The 23,026-nt window shown below is 35.3% G+C and overlaps 1 protein-coding gene across 1 annotated transcript in view; it reads right to left on the bottom strand.

The window, feature by feature from the left end:
* LOC150078213 (adhesion G protein-coupled receptor A3-like) overlaps positions 1-23,026 on the bottom strand; it is a 112,942-nt gene that overhangs the window by 35,580 nt on the left and 54,336 nt on the right. Inside the window, exons 4-5 of the mRNA XM_090384262.1 lie at positions 17,619-17,816; positions 3,344-3,499 (exon numbers count right to left, since the gene is read on the bottom strand). Coding sequence (XP_090240388.1) covers positions 3,344-3,499; positions 17,619-17,816 — 354 coding nt within the window. The remainder of the gene's footprint in view (positions 1-3,343; positions 3,500-17,618; positions 17,817-23,026) is intronic.

Consider the following 23,026-nt stretch of genomic DNA (forward strand, 5'->3'; position numbering starts at 1 on the left):
CATCCCTTGTGGTGGAGGTTGATAGCCTAAATAAGTTTAAGGCTCAGCTGGACAGGTATTTTGAACGAACAGAGGGGTGAAGTGGAAGTGGTTTTTTTTTTTTTTTTTGGCTGATGCTGCATAAGCTTGCTTTCTTGCATCAAATGCCTCTACTAATGCTAATGCTATAAATTTGAGAGCAAAGAATGTATACTGCATTAGGGGCATAGCATTTGTATGTTAGTTAAAATTACACGTATGTATTTTTATGCGAAAAAAGAAAACACTATAAATATAAAATGCAAAATTATAAAGTATACATATTACTATCCATCCCACTATCCTTATATCATATCAAATTACCATACGAACCAGAAGTCTATGATCAAAGTAGCTGATGTGTCACGGAATCAACCATTCTTGATAGTTTCAATGGCGTGATCGAAGAAAGGAAGAAAAAAAAAAGATATACATGAACCACAATTTGTGAAACACTGGAAATTGAATGCCTGGATTTTCGGGATATATCTATGTCTGCTGAGTTTTCAAATTTTATGTGATATACACATTACATATGACACAGAGGGGAACAGTTCAATTCAACAAAGTGGCAATCCTACGAACTGATTACTGGAAGATGTTAAGTGCAGTGGAATGACAACTGAAAAAAGCTTTGAGAACAAAATCAGATGGGATAATTTAACCAACACCATGCCATTTTCTGAAACTATTAAAATTATTAAAAAATTCATCAAAGTTTACTCACTGTGGGATAGGTTTTTTCAGCTTGTGAATAACAGTGGGTGAGTAACTTCTGCATGTGTCTGAACAATTTTTGAAAAAAAAATTAGATATATATTTAATTTTTTTTGTTGCCTAATATAATTACTAATATTATTATATTAGTAATATTATTACTAATATTATTAATATAAATGAGCATTCCAGTTGCTAATATTTTCCAATTCGAGTCCTGATTTTACTTATAAAAGGTGATGCCTTGTGGAGTTGCTGAAGTTGAGCAAAAGTTTACAAGATCAAGTTTTGAATTTGCAAATTGAATTGTGATCTTAAAAATTCTTGTTTGAAATATCAAAAGTTTGTAAATCATAAGCTTATTGAAAAGCTCAATCTATATTATAATCACTATTAATAATATAATCTAGAGCAGCAGTTCCCAACCGGTGGTTCGAGAATCCTTGGGGGTCTGCAAAAGTGTTCCAGGGGGATTCGCACTAAAAATTCTGTAATGGTGTCTGCTTAGATTTACATAGGTATATTTTTGTAAACTAGAAAAAATAACTAATAATAAACAATAAAGTAAAATAAAATTAAATATAAAGTAAAGAAATGCTAACGAAAAAAGCCACATCTCCCAAAATTCCTTATAGTCTTACTAATAATTCCTTATCATCTTAGTTTACTATCTTACAATATCTCAGTATCTCTTGTTAAATAAATAATTTAATAAATATATTTTTTTTTAATTCTCAAAGACAAAAATTGTTATGTACAGGTACTTAATAATAATTTTTATTATTGCACAATATCGCCTATAAAACATAGTACTGGAAATATTTTATAATAAAAATTCAGAACTATTATACGATTTCAGAGAAGGCTTATTGGCTATAGGTTTAGTGGTTAATAAAAATATTATGTTGAAAGGGGTTCGCGATAAAAAATATTACGCTGAAAGGGGTTCGCGAGTCAAAAAAGATTGGGAACCGCTGACCTAGAGTATAATCTATATTATACTCACTTGAATTTTATTTTTAATATTTCAAAATTGCAAATTTATTTAAGCACTTTTAACAAAACAGAACAGAAATGTGCAAATAGCTTACAAAATCACATACTTTGTTTAATCACAAACTATTTATTGCAAGGATGATAGGCTATTTGTCGTTAAAAACATTTGTGGAAACAGAACTATTTCCTCTATTTCAACACATTAAAAATGGGCACAATATTTATACAAATATGTAACGTATTATTGTAGGTGGTAGCCAGAGCCACTTTTTTATGTAATTAAGGAATTTACAAATATCCAACTTATGGTATCAGAATTGGCCAATAACAAATAAGAAATGATCATTTGTGTGTGGTTTGTTTACTGTTTTGAGAATTTCTGGCATGATGGGTACTTCGTTATTAGGAATCAGTTCTTATGGTACTGGAGGTCATTTTGTTTTTTTTTTACAAAATTCTCACAATACAAATGAAAAACCTAGAATGACACTTGCCATCTGCCACTTGAAGAGGACTGTTCAATTTATGTTGATGACTGGAAGAATTTCCAAAGAACGCTTCAAATCAAGACTGTAGTTAGATTATCTCATGAGTTATTCTGGGTTTTTCAGTCCACACAACATACAATTTATCCTGTGAACAAACACTTCTACAGAGAAATAAGTCCTGAATAGTCCTGATTGAAGAGGGCTTCAAAAATTCCTTCAGTCTATGATGATGACAGGATTCAAACTCAGACCTGTTCAAATGGGTGACAAACAGATAAAACCACTATAACTGATAACCTGAGTGTGTAATGGGGGGGGGGGGGCAGTACATATACACAGTAATATCAAAATATAATGTATTTATGTCTATTATTGAAAATAACAATTCTGAAACGGTGTTGTAGGCGATATTCCTATGAGGTCATCTAACCTCAAATAAATTTAAGTACAGTTTCACCAGGAGAGAACTGCTTTCCTTTTTCTGAACTAAAGGCAAACTAAAATTTTGTAGCAGTTAAACTAGGTTTAACTTCTACAATACACTGTCTTGGTACTGGACTATGAAGTTTGGAGTTCTTTGGCATTACCACCAAGGTAACTCAGGCTATGAAACATCATGCCTTTTTCTGTAAACTGCATGTGTTCTTAAGCTAGTTTATTTTATACAAGATGAAGATTCCGGGCATAACACCACAAGAACTCTACACTACAAAAATGGTTAAGTTAACTGCTTTACTAGCATGATTCTAACCTGCACATCAAATAGATGGCAAGTGGCTTGGGGACTAGTTAACCACAGACTAAAACTAGGAAGGTATGTTTCTTCACAGCACAATACCAAGAGTTTAAGCTAAGTGACATCAGAAAGTTTTTCAAAGACAACCCTTTCTGTCAGTTTAAACTTTAATTTCCCTTGAACCTGGAAAAATGAAAGGACTGTTATCCTTTAACAGTTTTAATAGTTTACAGCATTTTAAGCTGGTGAACTAACTGATATAATTTTTTTAGCAAAAAATATTAACAAATTCTAATTTGGAACTGCAAATAATATAACTGTGAAAGTTTTATATTGCTTTTTTTGCACTTCACATACACACAAACAAGTTGAAGGAATATGTGCTTACCTCCTTAAAATGGGGAACAAAACGGATGTAATTATATAACGTGTAACTTATAAACACCACGTCCATTTTATCTTTTAATATGCTGCCATCTCCTGTATAGTTCCGAAGGCCTCTAGCACTGTCCAGAACATTAGTTGTACTTAAACTGAAGTTTGCCTGCACAGATACATATTGAATATATAAAAACATGAATAAAACCCATACAGCAATTATTAATATAAATCTCTCTGCATAAACAAGATGAATAAAATGTGTCTTGGGTGTTATGTTTTTAAAAGTTCATGATATAATTTCAAACTTTTTAAAACAAGAAACAGAAGCACATTGTTGTTGTTATTTGGTTTTTAGGATCATTAGCAACTAAGGCCATATTGCTCCGGGATATGTGGTGGTCATTCCCTGACCTTTCCGCATCCTCCGTATTTGGTGGTGACGGGCTCAAACCCAGGTCTAATCAAGAAGCGTGTGCTATGCACTGCTGCTCCTTCCCACCTGGCTATAGAGGCACCTAACAGAAGCACATAAGCACATGAGCTGACTTAATTTGATGCAGCATTTCATGATGAGTATACTATCTTTACCTTCCTAAATGAGGAGAGCAAATTTGTTTTAAGTGAATGAGCAGCAATATAGTGAATTATTAATATTTCAAAATAAATTAAAATTATCTGTAAATAATAAATAAATTATATGTCTGCTAATAAACTCAGCATATATGTGAAAACTTCAGATGAAGTACACTACATTAACAAAGTTACTACAAAACAAAAAAAAATAATAAATAAATAAACAACAATGATTAATAAGGTGTAGGGATGAACTTTGGAGTCTAATATAGTGTGGACTATATTATCACCTTTCCTAAAGAATTTCATTAATCTCATTACTCTACATAATTTTTCTGAAAACTTTTAAAAATTATAAAAAGCATTTTTACAGTGTTCCCTGATATTAATTCAGCAAAGGCTTATAGAGTACTGTGAGCTCTCCTTAAAATTTTTAGCAAGAGCTTATAATTGCAGTACACACATCCTGATCCATAAAGTTAGGGAAATGGATTCATTAAGGTGAAAGGAATTAAAAACTAAAACTATTAAAAACATGCCCTAAAGAAGAAAGGAAGTGCACAACTTATTCCTAGGGTGTAATCTATAAATGAATCGGAAATGTATGTTAAAAATCAAGAGCCTGAACACAATACTTTCGATATCATCATCAACTGGTTTTATGGCAAAAAAGAAGTTAACAGCATTTTATAGTAACTCAACTCCCATTATGCACTGTAATATCACGTGTCGGAAATTTTATTCGTGTTGTGCCATATTGACGAAATGCTGAGTCTATTTAAGGAGTTTGATTACAAGATTGCATGTTGCCTAAGTTCAGTTATGGAATGGTTTGAGTGAAGACTGTTATTATAGTAGTAGGCTCTGGTATTTGCTATTTTGGATGATTCAAATTTAACAGTGGTGCTACCTATATAGCATGCGGTGCAGTTTCGTTGGCATTTTATAAGATATATTATTTATGTCTGGGATATTGTATTTGTATGTCTCTTTGCACTGGTTAAAAAGTGTGCCTAGTCTACTGTACGAAGAGAAGATTAACTTTATGTCAATGCCTGAAAAGATACTACGAAATTGTCAAGTGAACTGATTGTGATATGGAAGTATGACTTTGGTGCATGCCTTATTATTGTCGCTGATTTGGTTTATGGTGGGAGGATTATTTATTCTATTTCTTGCTTCTGATATAGTGTCTTGTATTAGTTGTGTGGGATATTTCCTTTTAGTAAAGGCTTTGGTTAGACATTGTTATTCAGTTTCTGTCTTCTTGTGCGTGAGAGTATTTTATGGCATTGTAAATCTGATAGTATAGGACTGATTTTTATATTATTTTTAGCCATATGGTACAAGGAAGCCTGAGGCTTATGCTGTACCAGGCAAGAGAGAGAGAGGTAAAAGGAAATCACCAAGAAAGAGAAGAATGATGATATCCAGCTCAGGACCCTGGGTGAGCCAAGCCCATACCCATCAGATGTGAGCCCCTGGGGAAAATACTGTAAAGATGATGCAAATAAGAATGCTGTGTGTTTTCTTTCTATAGAGTTTTAATTTTATGATTGGATTTATAAATGGCAAGATTAAGAAACTTAATACTGTGATTTTCTTCTAATTCTAGTGTGTGCTTAAACTTTCATGTACAGAGTTAAATTTTAGTAGAAGGTTATTGATAATGGTTTCACTGGCAACTAACAATATGTCATCGGCATACTGTATAAAAAGTTTGTCTGAGGGGAATGGGTTTAGATTTGTTCTTCAATGGCTGCTAAATAGATCTCTGAGAGTGGGGCCAACATACCTAACCCCGTGGGAAATCCGTATAGTTGTTTGTATATAAGATTATCAAACCTAAAAAGTTGTGCTTTAATGAGAACAGTTGTTAATTCTCTAAATGTTGTCAATGCTGACAGATATACAATCTTTAAATGCGGAGTCATTTAAAGTAATTCTCTTAGTTTGCTTAATGTATAATCAACATTTACGTTTGTATATAATGATACTACGTCGCATGATGCTAAGATATCACTTTCAGAGATAGTAATGGAATTGATTAATTCAAAGACTTGATTGGTGTTTTGGACTCTAAATTTTGAAAATTTCATTAGAGGCGAGATAATTTTGACTAGGAATTAGGAGTTTCTATGTGAAATTATTGGCCATAAGGAATATCCAATTTTGTGTAACTTAGCTAGGGTGTTCATTATTGCTAAAATAAACATGAACTGAACTGACTTCAAAGAATTATTCTTGTAATATCTGTATTGTTATGAAATACTAAGTAATGGTTTATTGTCAATATCTAAACTTTGCTTAATTTTAATTTAAATGAGGTTTAATTCTGAGAATATTTCTCACTTTGAGAGTATCATAATCACTTGTTAAAGAACAACTTCTTTCTTTTGTCCAACTTCAACATTCCCTTTATCATTATGGTCAGTTTTTGTTGCTTCGTAAGACATGTCACATTTTCCAACAGAAACATATTTCCACTACACATCTAGTAATAGTATATGCCATATAGCAAGGAAGCCAAAGGCTTTTGCTGCACTGGCAAAAAAAAAAAAACCCCAAGTAGATAAGAAAACACAAATTATATGCATCCCTCTTCACACAGGTAAGTATCCAGTAGACCTTTGAATTTATTCAAACTATCAACTACCTGTGAGGGCAACTTGTTTCAAGAATCAACGACTCGCTGGCTAAAAGAAAAAACTTCCCACAATCTAATCTAAACCTCAAGCCCTGTAATTTGAATTTATGGTGTGCACCCCTAGATCTGGAATTCTTTAGAATAGTGAGAATTCCACCTTCATTAATTTTACTAATCCCTCTCAGAGCTTTATAAAATTCAATCAGGTCACCCGTGAGGTGCCTGATTGAGGTTGGCAAGCTCTGTAGCCCATATAATCAGAGTCTTTCCACATACGGTCATCCATCTGCCGATCTCACCACTTGAGACTCTTTCAAGAAACTTGATGTCTTTTTTTCAGATGAGGTCCATACTTGAACACAGTATTCCAAATGGGGTCTTACAATTGCCTTAAGAAGTTGGATTATTACCTCCCTATCTCAACAGGACAATGTTCAATAAATCATCGATAGAACAGCAAGGGCTTTCATGGCTGCCAGGTTACACTGCTCAAAAAACTTCATATCTGCCCGTATTATAACTCCCAGATCCTTTTCCTCCTCCAGTTTTCAATTCAACTCCACCCAGTGTATAATTTATTTGTATGAAATTTTTTGTATTTGTATTACTTCTATCAAATTTTAAGAAAATGTTTAAGGAAGAAAAAGTTCTAAAAGCAGGGTGGATTTCCCTCTAAGTGGATTAAAAACCTGATGCCGCATATTTGTGTAAGGAAGCGATGAACATGTCAAGGTTCCAAGTATTTCTTTATCAATTTATAAACTAAAATGAGGTTACTGATGGAACAAAATCTTGTGAAGTCATTCCAAAAAGGAGTTTTATGGTTGTTGAAACAGTCAAATCATTTTTGTACTCTATTTGAAGCTGTTTCATATTTATATTTTTAAAACATCGAGATCTAATTTTCTCAATGCACAAAAGGTGACAGATTATGTGCACCAGTTTTGTTCATACAAAATAATAGTGTAGCCCTTTCCTTGCTTAGTTTTAATTCTTCTTTGTTTGGAGCACACAACATTTTTCAAGAGTTACATGCTTTCAACACACAACTCCACAAGACATCCACTTTGTAATCAGCTTCATTAGCATTAGCATTAGTAGAGGCATATGATGCAAGAAAGCAAGCTTATTCAGCATCAGCCAAAAAAAAAAAAAAAAAAAAAAAACAACCCTCTCCCATTTCACCCCTCCGTTCGTTCGAAATACCTGTCCAGTTGAGCTTTAAATTTGTTTAGGCTATCAACTTCAACAACAAGTGATGGAAGTCGGTTCCACCAACCAACCACCCGCTGGCCAAAGGCAAATTTCCGCACATCTATCCGACATCCGTCCTTCCTCAATTTGAATTTATGCCCTCTGAGGTGATTATTCTGAGAAAGATGAAGAATCCCATTGGCATTGAGCATGCTCAAACCATTCAAAGCCTTATACACCTCTATCAGATCACCTCGCCGGTGCCTAGTCTCCAGACTCTGTAATTTGCAAAACTTAAGCCTTTCTTCGTAAGAGCAACCCTTTGTTCCATTTACTAATCTTGTTGCCCTTCTCTGTACCCGTTCCAGCAGCTCTACATCCTTCTTGAAATGAGGCCTCCAGACCTGTATACAGTACTCAAGATGTGGCCTAACCATTGCCTTATACAAGGGAATAATCACCTCCTTATCCCTGCTAGAAAAATTCCTGTATATCATTGACAAGACACCATGAGCTACTCTTGCAGCTCGTCTGCACTGCTCAGAGAACTTCATATCTGCCTGCACAATTACCCCCAGTTCCTTTTCATTCTCCACCACTGTCAGTGTAGTACCACAGAGTTGATACATTGCTCTGGGGTTACTGTTACCCATATGTAGTACTTTACATTTGTCAATGTTAAACTTCATTTGCCACCTCTCAGCCCATCTGTTCAACCTTTCCAGATCCTGTTGCAGCAGCATAGCGTCAGTAGTGTCCTTAACGACCCTGCCAACCTTTGTATCATCTGCAAACTTAGACATTAAACTTGATATCCTATCATCAATATCATTCATAAACACCGAAAACAACAATGGACCCAAAACTGAACCTTGAGGAACTCCACTAATAACATTAGTCCACGTTGAGCAGTGTCCATTGATTACCACTCTCTGTCTTCTGCCACTCAACCATCCCCTTATCCATAGCAGCAATTTGCCTCCAATGCCACACTGCTCCAATTTGTGCAGCAGTCTTCCATGTGCAACAGTATCAAAAGCCTTTCTAAGATCCAAATATATAATATCAAAGTTATTCCCTGCATCCAGTTCTTTTGTGACTACATCATAGTATCCAATCAAATTGGTCAGGCAAGACCTGCCCTTAACAAAACCATGCTGCGTCTGAGCTATAACTGAATTCTTGTCTAGATGATCCTGCAGTGCTTCCTTAACCAGTGCCTCCATTAATTTACCTGGAACAGAAGTTAAACTAACAGGTCTATAATTACTTGTGTCAGCCTTTGATCCTCCTTTGTGAATTGGGGTTACATTTGCACATCTCCAGTCTATGGGTACCTCCCCTGAGTCCAAAGAAGTTCTCATAATTATGGCTAGGGGTTTGCATACTTCCTTTGCTGCCTCCTTTAATATAACTGGATAGATCCCATCCACCCCAGGTGCCTTTTTTATGTTTATCCTCAACAATCTCTCCTCCACTTTCCTCTCGGTTATTACAAAATCATCCAGCTCACTGCCAATGTTTACTTTACCTACATCATTCTCCTTCCTGAATAACTCTTCATGCGTGAATGTAGATGCAAAATACTCGTTTAGATTGTTAGCCACCTGAGCAGGATCCTCAACTGTTGAACCATCAATATCCAGTGGACCAATCTGATTCATCCCTTTCCTTCTCGAGTTCAAGTATGTAAAGAACTCCTTTCTGTTTTTCTTTGCATCCTTTGCCAAGGATTTTTCGTAGTCTGCCTTTGCCTGCCTAATCTCCTTTGTGACTTGGTTACAGACCAACTTATATCTATCATAGGCTTCCATGTCACCCATTAATTTGTATGTATCCCATGCATTTTTCTTCTCTGCCACATGTCTCATTAGTCCATCTGACAACCATTTAGGCCTAAACCTTGAACAATATTTCTTAGTTGGTATGTAAAGCCTGGTAGCCACCAAGATTAGTTCCTTGAATGCTTCCCATTTTGAGTTTGCTGTTGGTAACATCATCAGTTGGTGCCACTGTATAGAATTTAAATACTGTCTCAGACCATCATAGTCGCCTTTACGAAAACAAAAGCCCTTCCCTTTACCTCTGATGGTAGTTACCTCCTTGAGTAAATCCCACTTCAACACACTGTGATCACTGCCACCTAGTGGTTCATTTATCTGCAGGTTCTTAATGCATGAAGAATCACTACTGATAATCAGATCAAGAGTATTGCTCCCTCTTGTTGCCTCACGAACATGCTGATGTAGAAAACAATCATCCAATAAATCCACAAAAGCCTTGCTAGTGTGCGAGTGACCAACCCACAAATTCCAGTCAATATCTGGGAAATTAAAATCCCCCATTATAAGACTCTCTGATTTACTGGCCCACTCTATTTCCTTGTACAATATATTATTATACTCATCAGAGTCATTAGGCCTATAGCACACTCCTACTCTCAATTTTGATTTCCCTATGCTTATGTCACACCAAACTGACTCGACACTGCCCTGTCCATCGATGTCAACTGGCTTCACTTCCTTTGACTTTATGTGTTTCTTAATTAATAGCATAACCCCTCCTCCCCTCCTGTCCTGTCTATCCTTTCTATATACATTGTATTCCCCAAATTCCAGTTCCGCATTACTTATATCTGTGTGACACCACGTCTCTGATATCCCAACAATATCTGCCTTTGATGTTTTGAGCAATACCTCAAATTCATCAAATTTATTTACCAAACTCCTAGCATTGGTGTACACGCAGGTATACATGCACCTGTTTCTATTCTTAGCTACCCTAACACAACCCATGTGTTTACTTGTAACGCAATGACTACCAGCAGTCTCTGAAATATCCTGCATCTTGTTTTTCAGACTTCTGCTCATTTGAATAGAAGCAGTGCAAGAATCACTTCCACCTCTGCCAGTGGCTACTGTTAATCTATTAGTCCTTGTATCCCCCCCAACTAGCAGTTTTCCGACCCACCTAACACTGCCTCGACAGCATCAGCAAAAATTCTTGCACCCTTTCTATTTAAGTGTATCCCATCCCTGTAGATGGGATACACTTAAATAGAAATGCTTCTTCAAAATTAGTTTAAGTATGGAACTCCGCTGTCAGAAGAAAGCAGGTTAATAACGGTTCATATCTATAACTGATGTGAAAGCATGAATGGTACCTTGATCGAGAGGCTGGATCAAAGTAGATCCATAGCTTTAACATGTTCACTGCCTCGATACATGCATGCATAAAAACAGCACTAAGAGTGTTGTACTGCAACACACAAATATATTCAAAATGTACCCAAGTGATGTGCCATAACACATAAGAGCAACTATTCTTAAGTCATCAACAAATGAGTCCAGTAAATGTAAACACACATGAAATTAACACCTACTCAGTATTGGCACATTGAATGAATGCTTTGCAGTAATGCTTGGTACACAGTTTTCTTTTTGCTTGTGTTGCTTTTGGTTTATGTACATGAATAAACTTTTTATAAAATTTTAAGATTTGTTCTGATTTATAGCTGCACAAAAGTAAATTTTCACTTTCAGCAATGAATTCCAAACTTCAACCATGATGTATGAATTTTCAGAATGCTGGGAATATTGGAACATTGATGGTTTATTTTATTATTTTATTTTTTTCAACATTCCAAAAATTATGGCACACTGAATGAGTTTTCTCACATTTAAGTGGCAGTGGAAGTGTTAATTTTACTTGACTTTAGGTCAAGTGGTATCCTATAATATAAAGCAGTTTTATCACACTTCTTACAGCTGTCCATTGATTTATTACGCTTTACAGTTCTTTATAAGGCACTGTTAACATTGCAAAATTTTGACCTTCTACTATAGTTATTTAACAGAATCCATGACATTCTTACCAAAGCCAGTCATCTGCGGCACGGAATTTTCCTCACATTTTAAATCCGGAAAAACTTCTCTGATTGCATCTTGAAACTAGCACACCTAAACTCTTTTGGACAAGCACGTGTAGCAAGTCTTCGTCTTGTTTCATTCTTTGAAAGCCATTTTTTCTTTCTTCTCAGGTGAGGAACATCATCCATCTTATTCAGGAAGGAACGTAATTTTCCTTCTGCTACCCATCCATGCATAGTTCCCTTCAGACTACCAAACTCTTTTAATTCAAGTATTCTAAATTCTACTTTTAACTTTCTCAAATTATGGAGTGCTTCTTTTATAGTGAATGACTTTATGTACCTAAATGATTACAAAATCTCACTGTCCCAAAAAGTTAAGAATAAAAATAAAAATTTAAATAAAAATAATTTTATTTAATTTGATCTATAACTAGAAAAACTCTTATCTATAACTCTTAAACACTTATTACAAAACTATAACTCTTAAACACTTATTACAAAACTATAACTCTTAAACACTTATTACAAAATCAAAAAAAAAAAAAAAAAAAAACTGTCATAACACGTAAAAAGCATGCTGAACATCAATAAAAAAAGTGACAATATTTTTGCTGTAGCGAACAGAAGGCAGTGATTTACAGTAAAGTTCGGTAGCTGATTCATTTCAACATGGAAATATTACTACAAGGAGAAAGACATTCTGACACGTATGTTATATCCATTTCTGGCATAAATGCAATGGAGCTATAACTGGAAAGAAAGGGGAGCTCTATTTATTAATGATACTGATGGAAAAATTTCAAGTTTGATGACTAAGTTTGTTGATTATAAAAAGATGATCACAGTAGTTAATGACAGTAATCAACATTATGTAACTTCAAGATTTACTAGATAAACTAGAAATATTGGCTGAAAAATGGCAATGAAGTTTAAAATAGAAAAAATACAAGTACCTTGCAATTATTTTGTTACTGGTAGTTGATTAGGAAAAGACCTAAGAGTAATTGTAAAATCCAGCATGAAATTCTCTGAAAAATTTAAGTTTAGCAAAAACGGATGTCAGATGAACTAATGAGACATGTCATAGAGAAGAAAAATGCATGGGATACATATAAATTAACAGGTGACAGAGAAGCCTATGACAGATATAACCTGTCTGTAACCAAGTCACAAAGGTTAGGCAGGCAAAGGCAGATTACAAGAAATCTTTGGCAAAGGATGCAAAGAAACACAGCAAAGAGTTCTTTCCTTATGTTAACTCTAGAAGGAAGGGAATGAATAAGATTGGTCCACTTGATATCGATGGTTCAACTGTTGATGATCCTGCTCAAGTAGCTGATGAACTAAATGAGTATTTTGCATCTACAGTCACACACATGAAGAATCATTCAGAGAGGGGAATACCAGAGGTGATAAGAGGTGTATTAAATTCTGGCAGTGAGCTAGATGATTTTGTAATAACAGAGAGCAAAGTGGAGGAGAAATTGTTGAAGATAAACATAAGAAAGACACCTGGGATGGATGGGATCTATCCTGTTATGTTAAAGGAGGCAGCAAAGGAAGTAAGCAAACCCTAAGCCATAATTATGAGAGCTTCCTTGGACTCAGGGGGAGGTACCCATGGACTGGAGATGTGCAAATATGACCCCAATCCACAAAAGGGAGATATGGGTAATTACAGACCTGTTAGTTTAACTTGTGTTCCAGGGAAAATAATGGAGGCACTGTTTAAAGAAGCACTGCAGGATCATCTAGACAAGACTTCAGTTAAAGCTCAGACACAGCATGGGTTTGTTAAAAGGAAATTTTGTCTGATCGATTTGATTGAATACTATGATGTGGTCACAATGGAACTTGATGCAAGGAATAATTTTGATATCATATATTTCTAACTTAAAAAGGCTTTTGATACCGTTGCACATGGAAGACTGCTGCACAAATTGGAGCAGTGTGGCATTGGAGGCAAATTACTGCTATGGATAAAGGGATGGTTGAGGGATAAAAGACAGAATGGTAATCAATGGACACTGCTTTTCGTGAACTAATGTTATTAGTTGAGTCCCCCAAGGTTCATTGTTGAGTCTATTGTTGTTTTCTGTATTTATTAATGATAGTGATGATGGATATCATGCTTAATGTCTAAGTTTGCAGGTGATACGAAAGTTGGTAGGGTTGTTAATGACACTAATGACAGTACGTTACCGCAACAGGATTGCAACTTCCCATATGCAGTACTTTACATTGAAAATGTAAAGTACTGCATATGGGAAGCAGTAACCGCAGAGTAATGTATCAACTGTGTGGTGCAGAAAAGGACTTGGGGGGTAATAGTATTGTCAGATATGAAGTTTTCTGAGCAGTGCAGACAGGCAACAAGAGTATCTCATGGCGTCTTGTCAATAATATACAGGAATTTTTCTAGCAGGGATAGGGAGGTGATTATCCCCTTGTAAAAGGCAATGGTTAGGCCACACCTTTAGTACTGTATACAGGACTGTAGGCCTCATTTTAAGAAGGTCCCTGAGGTTGTCACAGACATTCTCTCAGATATGCCAGACAAGCTGTACTTGCTACCTGGGAGTCTAAACGATGATGGAACTGATATTCGGTTATGGAACTGATAAAAACTCTCTCAGGCTTCTTGATTCCGTTCAGAAGAGGGCAGTTAGGTTAATTAATGATTCATCTTTAACAGAGCCTCTCCACTCGCTGTCTCATAGATGTACTGTTTCTGCTGCATGTTTCATCTACAGATATTTCTATAGGCACTGTTCTTCTGAATTAGCTTCTATAATTCCCACTCTCTCTTTCAAAACAGTCCGAACACGTGGCGCCACCTGCCAACATCCATTTATTGTCCAACTTCAAACTGACAGAACCAACTTTTCATCTTCCTCATTTATTCATTCAACTGCCGTTTTCTGGAACAACCTTCCTTCATACGTATTTCCTGAAAATTACAGTCTACAGAAGTTCAAGTCCAATGTCAACAAATATCTTCTGTCTTTTCAACCTCCAACCCAAGCATGATACTAAGTACTATAGGTTCTAATACCTCTCGTGTTTGGGGTTTACATTAAAAAAAAAAAAAAAAAAAAAAAACGTAGAGCTGCTGGAACAAGTACAGAGAAGAGCAGCAAGATTAGTGAATGGAACAAAGGGTTGCTCTTATGAAGAAAGGCTTAAGTTTTGCAAATTATAGTGTCTGTATGCTAAGCACCTGCGAGGAGATCTGATTGAGGTGTATGAAGCCTTGAATAGTTTGAGCATGCTCAATGCTGATGGGATTCTTCCTGTTGCTCAGAATAATCACCTGAGAGGGCAAAAATTCAAATTGAGGAAAGACAGTTGTAGGATAGAGGTGTGGAAGTTTCCCTTTAGCCAGCAGGTGGTTGATTGCTGGAACAAACTTCCATCTATCATTATAGAGGTTGATAGCTTAAACAGATTCAAGATAGAACAAGACAAACATCTGGAGCAAGTGGATGGGTAAAATAATTTTTTTTTTAATTTTTGGCTGATGCCGTGTAAGCTTGCTTTCTTGCATCATATGCCTTTATTAATGCTAAAAGTTCAGAGAAGCTGGTAAAACAGCTCATCGATGATATATAAACTTTGTCAGAAACTTTACCAGAAGGGATTAAAGAGGATAGCAATGGTGGGTTCGTTGCTGGCTTCTTGTTGCAAAAACTACTGTGGCTAAAATGTGCCTGGGAGGTTATATGTGAGCGTTAGACAAAGAGATGATTATCCTATTGCAGAAAGCAGTAGTTAAGTCACATGAAATACTGCATACAAGATTTGGAAACCACTTCTTAGGAAGGACATGGATCTGTTGGAAAGGGTTTAGAGAAGTGCAACAAGATTAGTTGGGGGCACAAAATTAAATTACCTCAAGAAAAACTGAAGTTCTGTATATTGCAATGTCTATAAATTAGGCATGAGTGTTGACCTAATTGAAGTGTATAAGACTTTAAACAGGGTTATGTAAACTAAATGCTAATCACATTTTTATTCTTTCTCAAATGACACACATGAAGGGACAGATTTAAATTGAAAAGGGATGGCTGAGGAATACAGAAATTCAATTTAGTCAAAGAGAAACTGATTGTTGCGATCAATTTATACTTAATGTTGTGGAAGTGAGCAGGCTGAATAGATTTGAAGGAGGTTTATTTAAAATTATTTAAAAAAATAGACAAATTAATTTGAGGGGGGGGGAATTAAAAATTATTTTTTGGATGATGATATATGTTTTGTTTCCTTGCATCAAACTAATGCTAAATAAAAAAATTCGATTCCTTTGGCTTCCACCATCTAAAAATATTTTGTAAATTTGAAAGGTTCGACGTTGGTGTCAGTTTTTATGTGCAATATAATATTGCATGATATACAAAGGCTTTAAAATAAAAAATAAACAGTAATAATATATATACATATAATGTAAGTTGAATTAAAGTAAGAGAGTAAGAAAGAAATCAAGAAGGTGCCAGTCTAACTTTATTTATTCTTCTGTATTTGCTTTTAAATTTATGGTATACACTGTAGACCTGATACATTGCTTTTAAATTTATGGTACACATTGTACGACGGTGTCTCTAGAACGGATTAATATCGTAAAGCAGGAGTCCACTGTACACAGCAGCTGATTTTGGCACTTCGCGTGCATGGTTCAAAACTGTCGATATATTTTTGATATACAGTATTTTTATTAATTCTGAGAAGCTGTGCGTGTATCTACAAGTTGTATGTAAGTAGTTCGTACATAAGTAGAGGAGTGCCTCTATATATATATATATATATATACACACCGCCTCCTCCAATAATATTATTAATGGAGGAAATGTACACTAAGTGACCACTTTATTAGGTACACCTACCTAATAGCAATTGGGCTTCCGCCCATTTGACCCTCAGAATAACCCAGCATGCATTCAGTGAGGTGCCAAAATCATGCCATAGTTTTTTTTGCTAAAAGGACATTTGTTGGGAACAATTTCCAGGTAATCTGTGAAATCTAGATGTTGTACACTGGTATTAAGAGACCTGATGCACACTACAAATGTGCTCCCTACACCATTACTTCGCTACCAATCTGCATTGTTGGCAGGATGGGGGTGAGTGGACTCATGCTGTATTCACCCTATCCTGGTCTTCCCATTAATGTGAAACAGAAGGAACCATGATTTGCTGGCCAGTGTTGGTATTTCTGAGCCCCGTGTAACCATACCATTTTTTCTCCTACCCAGACAGGAGAGAAATTCTGTTCAGTTTTCAGCTGTTATATCCCATCCATGACAAGGCATGATGAACTGTGCATTATAAAATGCCTCTTTGGTTACCACTATTGCACTGGGTTATTATTTGACTGACTAGTCTTTCTGTTATACCGTACAAATCTTTTCAGCCTCCATTGGCTTCTTGCATCAATGAGGATTGCTATTGGCTTGATGTTAGTTGGTTATTAGACCAATCTTGATATGTCTAAGACACAGTTGTTTGTAAAAACACCGGAAGTTTGCAGTTTCTAAAATACCCTTTTTTGGCACACCTGTTCCAATTACCATGCCACATAAATCTTTCATCGTGCTCATTCTTGCACTGCATCCCTACATATTTGCCCATGCAATATCCTTTATATTGAATGGTATGAACACATGATGCTGTTATTACCAAAGAAGTGCTGCATTTAATGAAAAGGATAGATGTATCCTCCATTTGTGAATCATTGTATATAACTATCTATTTGGATTTTAACAAGTCAGACAGTGTTGATTAAACTGTTTATTTTACATAATGTATATTATGTATCTTTTATGGCTCTTGCCTCTTTTATGGGGTGTTGGAGAGATATTGGTCTTAAGTCGCACACACTGACTGGCTGGGCCAGTGCGAATTCAATTTATACTGAGTGCTGAAATTAATTATTATTTAATTATATTTAAATTTTTTAAATTATTTTATAAATGATCAAACTTTTATAAAATTCTATCTTACCCTAGAAAAATGCTCCAACACTTTTGTGACTTCTGATACATAAGGACAACTAGAAGTATCAAGATGTTCCCATACCCCTTGAGAAGTACAAGTATGATATGCATGAATTGGATGATAGTTTAAACTACCAGTTGGACTTCCAATGCATTCCAACTCAACTGTAATGCCTGCAAGGGTTTCTGGCCAAAGATAACTTCCCTAGAATTTAAAAATTGTTAATATTCAATGGTTAAAATTCATTTAAATTCAATTTACACAAATCTACATAATTTTAAATTTTATCAAAATTCATATTTCCAACAAATTTTCTTTAAATACTTCATAAAAATTTTAACCATATTTTTATATATAAATGAATTTCATGTATAAAATTTTGCTTTTTCTTAAAAGTGATCCATTGTTAATAAAACAAGAAAGTAAATCTTTCTATACATTAAAATATTTTCATCCTAGTGATATTAATTCAGCCAATGGTCTTACATGGTAATACGTAACAAATATTAAAATACATAACAGAAGCTTGTTTTACTGTGGTAAAACAAGCTTCTGTTTAAGCGTGGTCACGCACTATGTTTATCTAACATGACCACAAGGTACCATGCTTGATTTCCATATGTAACATATTTATGTATTCATAGCAGAGGAACACACACACACACACACACACACACACAGTGTCGAAAGCTTCTGTAAGTATTTTCTTTTACTTTATCAAAAGAAGCGAGCGCAGCAAGCAGGGGGCAAAGCCCCCTAGTAAATATTAACAAAGTAACAAAAACATTACATATAAACTTTATATGGTGTGGCCAGAAGATCAGAATGACTAAGTTAAAACCTAACTTAGCAATTATCTGCTTTTGTTCCTTTCAAAGCAGATTGCCTTGGAAAGTTTTACTTAAAGACATTTTCTGCCATGATTGAAGCAGTTCTGGAGTTATGTATCATTAAATGATATATGGCCGCCAAATTTGATATTCAGAAAGCCGGAGATTGGGTAACTGTAAGCAAGAGGAAAACAGGCAATTTTTTGGCCAAAACGTGCAAAACACAGAATCTTTTTTTTTTTTTTAAGGTCCACACTAGACTATAAATTACAGTTCACTGACAACATACATGTTTTATATTAAAATACAGCCATAGGACTGTTTACAAGTACAGTATGCTTTCAAGGAATATCCTATGTAAGTATACTTACCTAGGATATTTCTGTCTATAGTTTGTTCAGATTGTCTGTTAGATATCAAATTTGAGTGAGCAGGCTCAATTCTGATGGGATTATTCCACTTGCTCAAATTAAGAATCTGAGGGGGGCATAGATTCAAATTGAGGAAAGACAATTGTAGAATAGATGTGCAGAAATTTGCCTTTAGCCAGTGGATAGTTGATTCCTGGAACAGACTTCCACCTGTTGTTGTGGAAGTTGATAGCTTAAATAAATTTAAGGCTGACCTAGACAAACATTTGGAGTGAACAGATGAGTGAAAGGAGGGGTTTTTTTTTTTTTTTTTTTAGATGATGCTATATAAGCTTGCTTTCTTGCATCATAGCCTCAACTAATGCACCATTGCAGACCCTAGTGTATTCAGAAATGCTGAGTCAAAATTGTGTTCATAACAATGGCACTGCTGTTTAATATATACAGGAATAACAGGCAGAACAGAAGGAGTTATGCTCTTTGTTAAGAATCATATTAAATCTAAGGCACAGTGACCAATCAACAGGGGTTACAAGTGCAATGTTGAGTCAGTTCGGTGTGACATATGCAATGAGAGAACAAAAATGAGAGGCATGTGCTATAGGCCTAATGACTAAATACCAAACAGCTGCACAGAGAAACAGAGTCAGCCAGTAAACCATAAGGTCTTATAATGGGAATTTGAACTTTCAAGATATTGACTGAACTTGTGGATTGGTCACTCCCACACTAAAAAGGCTTTTGTAAATTGACTGGATAACTGTTTTCTACAACAGTATGTTAAAGAGGCAAAAAGGAGAAGCAATACTGATCTGGTTAGTGACAGTGATTATTCATGTATTAAGAATCTGCATATAAAATATTATTTAAAAGATCTCTTGGATGGCAGAGATAACAATGAACTAATGTGGAATTTAATTAAAAACATAACTACGGAAAAGGGATAGGCATTTGCTTTCATAAGAGTGACTATCATGGTCTTGGACAGTATTTAAATTCTATACAGTAGGACTAATTGATGATGTTGCCAATAGCAAATTCAAAATAGGAAGAATTCAGGGCAGTAATCATAGAACCTACAAAGTTTTACATACCAACTAAGAAATAACGTTCAAGGCTTAGACCTAAATGGATGCCAGATAAATTGATGGGACTTGTGGCTGAAAAAAAAAAAAAAAAAAATGTGGGATGCATAAAAATTATCAGGTGGTACAGAAGCATCAGCATGATTTGTTGAGGAAGCTTCCATCCTGCAATGGGTTGATAATGGCTGCACTTTACTTTTTTTTTATAGTAATGTATAAATTAGTATTAGTAATGGCCACATGGTGCAAGGAAGCCTATGGCTCATACTGCATCAGCCAAAAAAAAAATAAATAAATAAAATAATAATAATAAATTAAATAAATATTAATAAAATTAATATAATAATAATAAGAAGAAGAAAATTAAGGTAATGCCAATCAAGGTAAATTGCACACTGGCATGCAAAGATTTGAAGGGTCTGTACATGCTAACATTATCTTGATCTCAGTTCCTGAGGTGAATATTCATATGCAGCAACAAAATGATATTTGGCTAACAATATAATAACCACGTACAAAAAAAAACTTTGATAACAAACATCCAGTAAAATATTAAATGTTTCATTTTAAAAAAGCAGTACAAATTATTAACCATAATTTTAATAATTATGTTAAATAATTTTTAATATATGAAGAAATTTATAATAATATATTTAATTGAACATATAATAATATATTCAGTTGATTTTATATCAGATCTGGTAACAATTTCATCTGTGTTAGGACTTATGTATTATTTTGCACATGGCCACTTCTTGGTTTTTAAGGTATCTCAATCATATTAGAAACACATTACGCACTGATAAATCATCATACATTTGTATATTAGCATTAGCAAAGGCACATGATACAAGAAAGCAAGCTTATATAGCATCAGCCAAAAAAAAAAAAAAACACACACACACACACACACTTCTCATTTCACCCATCCACTTGCTCCAAATGTTTATCTAGTTCTGCCTTGAATCTATTTAAGCTATCAACTTCTACAACAACAGATGGAAGTTTGTTCTAGCAAACCACCCACTGGCTAAAGGCAAACTTCTGCAAATTTATCCTACAACTATCTTTCCTCAATTTGAATTTATGCCCTCTCAGGTGATTATTCTGAGCAAGAGGAAGAATCCCATCAGCACTGAGCATGCTCAAACCATTCAAGGCTTTATACATCTCAATCAGATTAACTCACAGGCGCCTAGTCTCCAGACACTGAAATTTGAAAAACTTAAGACTTTCTTTGTAAGGACAACCCTTTGTTCCATTCACTAATCTTGTTGCCCTTCTCTGTACTTGTTCCAACAGCTGTACATCCTTCTTAAAATAAGGCCTCCAGACCTGTATACAGTACTCAAGGTGTGGCCTGGCCACTGCCTTATACAAGAGGATAATCACCTCCTTATCCCTGCTAGAAAATTCCTGTATATCATTGACAAGACACCATGAGCTACTCTTGCAGACCATCTGGAATGCAGAACTGGAATTTGGGGAGTACAATGTGTACAGAAAGGATAGACAGGACAGAAAGGGAGGAGGTGTTATGCTGTTAATTAAGAAAAACATAAAATCAAAAGAAGTGCATCCAGTTGATATAGATGGACAGTGCACTGTTGAGTCAGTTTGGTGTGACATAAGCACTGCGAAAGCAAAAATAAGAGTAGGAGTGTGTTATAGGCCTAATGACTCGAATGAGTACAATGAACAATTGTACAGAGAAATAGAGTGGGTCAGTAAATCAGAATGTCTTATAATGGGGGATTTTAACTTCCCAGATATTGACTGGAACTTGTGGGTTGGTCACTCACACACTAGTCAGACTTTTGTGGATTTATTGGATGATTGTTTTCTGCAGCAGCATGTTCGAGAGGCAACCAGAGAAAGTAATACTCTTGATCTGGTTATCAGCAGTGATCATTCGTGTATTAAGAATTTGCAGATAAAGGAACCACTAGGTGGCAGTGATCACAGTGTGCTGAAGTGGGATTTACTCAAAAAGGTAACTACCGTCAGGGGTAAAGGAAAGGGTTTTTGCTTCCGTAAAGGGGAGTACAGTGGTCTCAGACAGTTTTTAAATTCTGTACAGTGGGATCAACTGACGATATTACAAACAGTAAATTCTAAGTGGGAAGCATTCAAGGAATTAATCGTGGAAGCTACTAGACTTTTCATACCGATGAAGAAATATTGTTCAAGGTTTAGGCCTAAATGGTTATCAAATGAACTAATGAGACTCGTGTCAGAGAAGAAAAATGCATGGGATGCATATAAATTATCAGGCGATGCAGAAGCCTGTAGCAGATATAAACTAGTCTGTAATCAGGTCACAAAGGAGGTTCGGCAGGCAAAGGCGGATTACGAGAAATCTTTGGCAAAAGATGCTAAGAAAAACAGCAAGGATTTCTTTACTTATATAAACTCTAAAAGGAAGGGGATGAATATGATTGGTCCACTTGACATCGATGGTTCGACTGTTGATGATCCTGCTCAGATAGCAAACAAACTGAATGAGTATTTTGCATCTACAATCACACGTGAGGAATTATTACAGTTTGAAAATGGAAGAAGGTTATCAAATTGTAGCAGTGTGCTTAATGATTTTGTAATAACTGAGAGCAAAGTGGAAGAGAAATTGTTGAAGTTAAACATAAGAAAGGCAACCTGGGGTGGATGGGATCTATCCAGTTATATTAAAGGAGGCGGCAAAGCAACTAAGCAAACCCTTAGCCATAATTATGAGAGCATCCTTGGATTCAGGGGAGGTTCCCACGGACTGGAGATGTGCAAATGTATCCCCAATTCACAAAGGAGGTTCGAAGGGTGACACGAGTAATTACAGACCAGTTAGTTTAACTTCTGTTCCGGGTAAAATAATGGAGTCACTGGTTAAAGATGCATTGCAGGATCATCTAGACAAGACTGCAGCAATAATTCAGACACAGCATGGGTTTGTTAAGGGAAAGTCTTGTCTGACAAATTTGATTGGTTATTATGATGTGGTCACAAAGGAACTGGATGCAAAAAATAATTTTGATATCATATAACTTGGATTTCAGGAAAGCTTTTGACACTGTTGCGCATGGAAGACTACTGTACAAATTGGAGCAGAATGGTATTAAGGGTAAGTTGCTACA

The sequence above is a fragment of the Mastigoproctus giganteus genome, chromosome 11 (genome assembly GCF_048544385.1).
Source record: "Mastigoproctus giganteus isolate SK-2022 chromosome 11, ASM4854438v1, whole genome shotgun sequence".
In the NCBI taxonomy this organism is placed as follows: domain Eukaryota; kingdom Metazoa; phylum Arthropoda; class Arachnida; order Uropygi; family Thelyphonidae; genus Mastigoproctus; species Mastigoproctus giganteus.